This window comes from Cynocephalus volans, chromosome X (genome assembly GCF_027409185.1).
Source record: "Cynocephalus volans isolate mCynVol1 chromosome X, mCynVol1.pri, whole genome shotgun sequence".
NCBI classification, from domain to species: Eukaryota; Metazoa; Chordata; class Mammalia; order Dermoptera; family Cynocephalidae; genus Cynocephalus; species Cynocephalus volans.
Window position 1 is genome coordinate 151,349,607 of NC_084478.1, and position 4,867 is coordinate 151,354,473.

At 39.3% G+C, this 4,867-nt stretch overlaps 1 protein-coding gene across 1 annotated transcript; it reads left to right on the forward strand.

Annotated features, from left to right (window-relative positions):
* Positions 1 to 304: 304 nt before the first annotated feature.
* BRS3 (bombesin receptor subtype 3) lies at positions 305 to 4,511 on the forward strand. Its single transcript, XM_063084452.1, has 3 exons — positions 305 to 738; positions 2,341 to 2,692; positions 4,101 to 4,511. Exons 1-3 carry the CDS (start codon positions 305 to 307, stop codon positions 4,509 to 4,511), a joined length of 1,197 nt encoding a protein of 398 aa, XP_062940522.1.
* Positions 4,512 to 4,867: the final 356 nt, after the last annotated feature.

Below are 4,867 nucleotides of genomic sequence, written 5' to 3' on the forward strand. Positions count from 1 at the left end.
GGGAAGAACAAGCAACTGCAGAGCATTTCCCCTACCCCCTCCCTCTCCTGATGTCAGGAAACGCCAATAAAACAACTCCACCTCCCACTCTTCAGTGCCAGTTCAGTAAGTATTTAGCCAAGCATGCTGGGAGACACAGAACAACTGAAGGGAAGGAGTATCCGGATGTCTTGGATTTCCTTGCCATTCTGTTGTATTCTGTTCTCCTAACACCACCTCATTAGTAGACGTAGGCATTAGACGTGACAATCAACTACATTTGAACTGAGCAGAAGAAATATTAAAGACACAGTCTTCAGAAGAAATGTCTCAAAGGCAGCTTCAGTCATCTAATCAGACTTTAATTTCAATCACAAACGACACAGAATCATCAAGCTCTGTGGTTTCTAACGATACTACAAATAAAGGACAGACCGGAGACAACTCTCCAGGAATAGAAGCATTATGTGCCATCTATATCACTTATGCCGTGATCATTTCAGTGGGCATCCTTGGAAATGTTATTCTCATCAAAGTCTTTTTCAAGACAAAATCCATGCAAACAGTTCCAAATATTTTTATCACCAGCTTGGCTTTTGGAGATCTTTTACTTCTGCTAACTTGCGTGCCAATGGATGCAACCCACTACCTTGCAGAAGGATGGCTGTTCGGAAGAATCGGTTGTAAGGTGCTCTCTTTCATCCGGCTCACTTCTGTTGGTGTGTCGGTGTTCACGTTAACAATTCTCAGCGCTGACAGGTGGGTTTCTTTCATCTGTTATATTTGCCAGGATGTAAAATTAGGCAAAAAGAAAGGAGAGCTTGTACTTAACATTTACTAGCTACTATTCTGCTTTTCTCACAGTCTGTAACCTGAATGTCAGATTGGAAAATCTGGTGGCATTTTAAATAAAACTTGGTGTAAGAATATTAAAATTCCTGTGTAAGCATCTGAGGAGAGGTTGAAATTGTATGCTTTAAGGATAATTAATTCTCTGTGAAGTGTAATTGTTTGCTTGAAAGAACGCTGAACGGTGTTTTTATTTTCCTCCAGTTTATTAAGTAAGGCAAATTGTTGCAGGTGTAAAAGAAAAAAATTCACGCTTTATACATTAGTGCAGCCTAGTGGTACAATATAGTCAACATGAAAACATCAGCATAGGTGAGAAATTGACCACAAGAAGCATTACTGTATACCGGAAGAATAGTAAAAAGATACATGCATCTAATTGATCTGAAATTTATCAAATTAGCTAATGGCAGAAAAACGGTAAGGTTTTCAGCTCCCTGGTAACTCAGTGTAATGTTATCACTTATTTCTAATTGTTTTCTCTATAGGCATTTAATGACATCATTTCCAGAGAAATAAATTAATCCTGGTTGATTTTTAGAGCTCTAAGGATAGAGCGTGTGAGAACCTCTTGCAGTCAGGGTTTTCAGATTTTGTGTTAGGATATTTTCAGTCTAAGCATCGTGTTTTTCTGTGTTCCTATTGTAGAATGATAACTGTGAAAGCTTGAAAAAAATTGAGGCTCCAAATGTTAAAAGTGATGCTTATAAAAGCCTGCAAGAAGCCTGTAAGTAATCAATGCTTGGCAGTACCAGAAGGAATAGCTTCTTCAGATTTTAGAATTTGCAAGGAGGAAAGCTTTCCCTGTGTCTTTTTCAGGTTTTTGCTTTGACTGATCTTATATTTTATTTGAGGGCAGACTGGCTTAAAAGCTGTAAATTTTAAGGTGGCTTTGTCAGAATAAGGAGGTATCTTAGCACTGGTACAGGGCTTCCGATTGCACCCTTGCCTTGCCCTGAACGTGCTCACTGATCTGCTTGGGCAACGGATTAGCACTTATGAACAGGGAAGAAATTAACCCTCTCCTCTTAACTGCCTAAAGCCCTGAAATTCTTTTCTAGGAAGGTGGACGATTGCTCACTCATGAAGGAAAAAGAATTAATTTAGTTTAACATCAGTCACTTATGCAAAAAGAAAGACTTTTAGAACACTTAAGCTAATACACAGGTGGTGAATTACTCTCAATCACATAAAATCATGTTGAAAAATATTTATTTGTCCTAAATAGAGGGTCTATACATAAAATTATAAAATTGCAAACCTGGAATATCTCATAGGAGTGAGTAACAGGTAAGGTGATTAGGATAAATAAAAAGTCCTGGGATGTGCTATGTACATTTGAAACCATAACCAATTCTAGTTGGTTAATACTGACTTGGTTACACATATGTATATACATCCATATACATATAGATAGGAGGTAGAACTAGATGACCACTCAGGTCACTTCTAACCCTAAGATTCTGTAATTCTGATATTTATTTTGACCTTTGCTTCTGATTATGTTTCTAGATATAAGGCGGTTGTGAAGCCACTTGAGCGACAGCCCTCCAATGCCATCCTGAAGACTTGTGCAAAAGCTGGCTGCATCTGGATCATGTCTATGATATTTGCTCTTCCAGAGGCTATATTTTCAAATGTATATTCTTTTCGAGATCCCGACAACAATATGACATTTGAATCGTGTGCCTCTTATCCTGTCTCTGAGAAGCTCCTGCAAGAAATACATTCTCTGCTGAGCTTCTTAGTGTTCTACATTATCCCACTCTCTATTATCTCTGTCTATTACTCTTTGATTGCTAGGACTCTTTACAAAAGCACCTTGAACATACCTACTGAGGAACAAAGCCATGCCCGCAAGCAGGTATGTATTAATCAATCCTCATGCATAGCTTGAATTTTGAAGTGAAACTCCTGCTTTTGCACAGTGAGCAACTTATGTATTTACCTGTGTATAAATGCAATGGCAGTGTAGTTTTTTTGTTATAAGCATGGGCTCTGGCTTTAATCCAGCTGTATCACATACTAGCTGAGCAATCTCAAGCAAGTCACTTAACCTCTCTGAGCCTCCATTTCCTCATCTGTAAAATTAAGAAAATGAAGATGACGACTAGATGATATAAATGAAATGCTTAGCATAGTTCCTGGTGCAGAGTAAACATTCAATAAATGTTGAGGGCACTATTTATTAGAGAGGGGACAGCTGAAATTTGACAGCAGGTAAAGCAAAGCACCTTTTGTTTTAGAAAGTGTAACAAATGCACAGAATGTAGAACTGTCAAGAACCTATAACATTATTCAACACAAATCACTTACACACAGATGAGCAAATTGAGTTCTGGCAGGGACGGGGAGGGGTGGTGCAAGGAATGAAGTGCCGGTGGCTAGAGAGAACACAGTGGCTCACAGAAGCTTAAGGCCACTGCAAGAGAAGAGTCAGGTGTGCTCTCCTCTTATAAATATGGGCAGAATAAAAGGGGTGCTTCCAAAACATAGTTCCATTTGATTTAAAAAAAAAAAAAAAGGGATTTCTAACTTCTGGAGGAGGGGGAGAAACAATTCCATTTACCTATTGATCAGTACACAGAGAGCTGTGGCTTTTTTTTTGGAGCTAGTCCATTCAGTTGCCTCAACTGTGGTGCTCAGGAGGCTGAAGTTGCATATTTAACGCCCATGTGAACCAGTTGTCTTTGCTCTATCCGTGGCCACAGGCTATATTTTCACTTAAGCTGGTTAACTTCTGTTATTCATAGACGTAGATAGGATTCTCTTCACATATGAAGGACAGCACATTTGGTTTTTACTCCCTTGACTGTATGGTTAAAATTCCTATAGATTAAAAACAGTTTGTGATACCAACTGGGCAACTTTCATAAACCCCAGAATAGTCTAACCTAATCAGGTGAAAGCAGTTTTGTATAGTGTTTCTTAATGTTTTTAATTACATTAAATTTTCAAGACTTTCATAACACCCCTTGAGTAACAGGAAACATCTTACAGTGTCTCAAAATCAGGGGTGTGTGTGGAGGGCGGGGTGTCCATGAATTAATTAATGAGACCAAGATCATGGTTACCATGCCAAATAACTGGCTGTATTCTATAGCCACAGGCTGACTTCTTGCCCATCCCAGCCAGTTAGCCCACAAACACATGTTCAAAGGGAGACCAGCTGGTTAACTGTAAATGTCTATGTAAATCTAGAGAATGACTTTTTAAAACCTCTGCCAGCTAAAATGATTTTTTTTTTTTTCCTATTTTTCTTCCCCTTGTAGATTGAATCCCGGAAGAGAATTGTCAGAACGGTCTTGGTGCTGGTGGCTCTGTTTGCTCTCTGCTGGTTGCCAAATCATCTCCTGTATCTCTACCACTCATTCACTTACGAAACCTATGCAGATCCCTCTGCCGTTCATTTACTTGTCACCATTTTTGCTCGGATTCTGGCTTTCAGCAATTCTTGTGTGAACCCCTTTGCTCTCTACTGGCTGAGCAAAACCTTCCAGAAGCATTTTAAAGCTCAGCTATTCTGCTGCAAGGCAGAGCTGCCTGAGCCCCCTCCTGCTGATACCCCTCTTAGCGACCTGGCTGTCATGGGGAGGGTCCTGGGCACTGGGAGCACACAGGTGTCTGAAATTAGTGTGACCTTGTTCACTGGGTGCAGCGAGAAGGAAGAGGACAGAGTCTAGCTTTTCAATTTAAAAAGGTGTTTTTCCTCCCAGTGTGTGTATCTGACTCTAAGCTGTATGTATAGGTGTATGGTGTCTGGATTTTTGTTGTTTGTGAATTGTGTTGAAATCTTAGAAGTGAAGGATCCCTATAAGTAAAAGACAAACCATGATTTTCTTCAAAGTACAAATAGTAATGTTATGAGGATTTCTAAATAAAACGAAGTCCTGCTAAGTGAAGGAAGACAAGTTTGTATATGCCAGTGAATTGTAAGGGAGGTTGAATAGGAGAGAAGGTGAAATAAGCAAGATGAAACTTAAAAATCTAATTTTTTCCATCGCATCTATGATGCTTCAAATTTCTCATATACTCATGT

What these genes read in the sequence shown, in the direction of transcription:
- BRS3 (XM_063084452.1), top strand. Translation starts at nt 305, where the DNA reads ATGTCTCAAAGGCAGCTTCAGTCATCTAATCAGACTTTAATTTCAATC. An exon ending in ACAATTCTCAGCGCTGACAG is followed by an intron (nt 739 to 2,340) that starts GTGGGTTTCTTT and finishes TTATGTTTCTAG; the next exon opens with ATATAAGGCGGTTGTGAAGC. An exon ending in AAAGCCATGCCCGCAAGCAG is followed by an intron (nt 2,693 to 4,100) that starts GTATGTATTAAT and finishes TTCCCCTTGTAG; the next exon opens with ATTGAATCCCGGAAGAGAAT.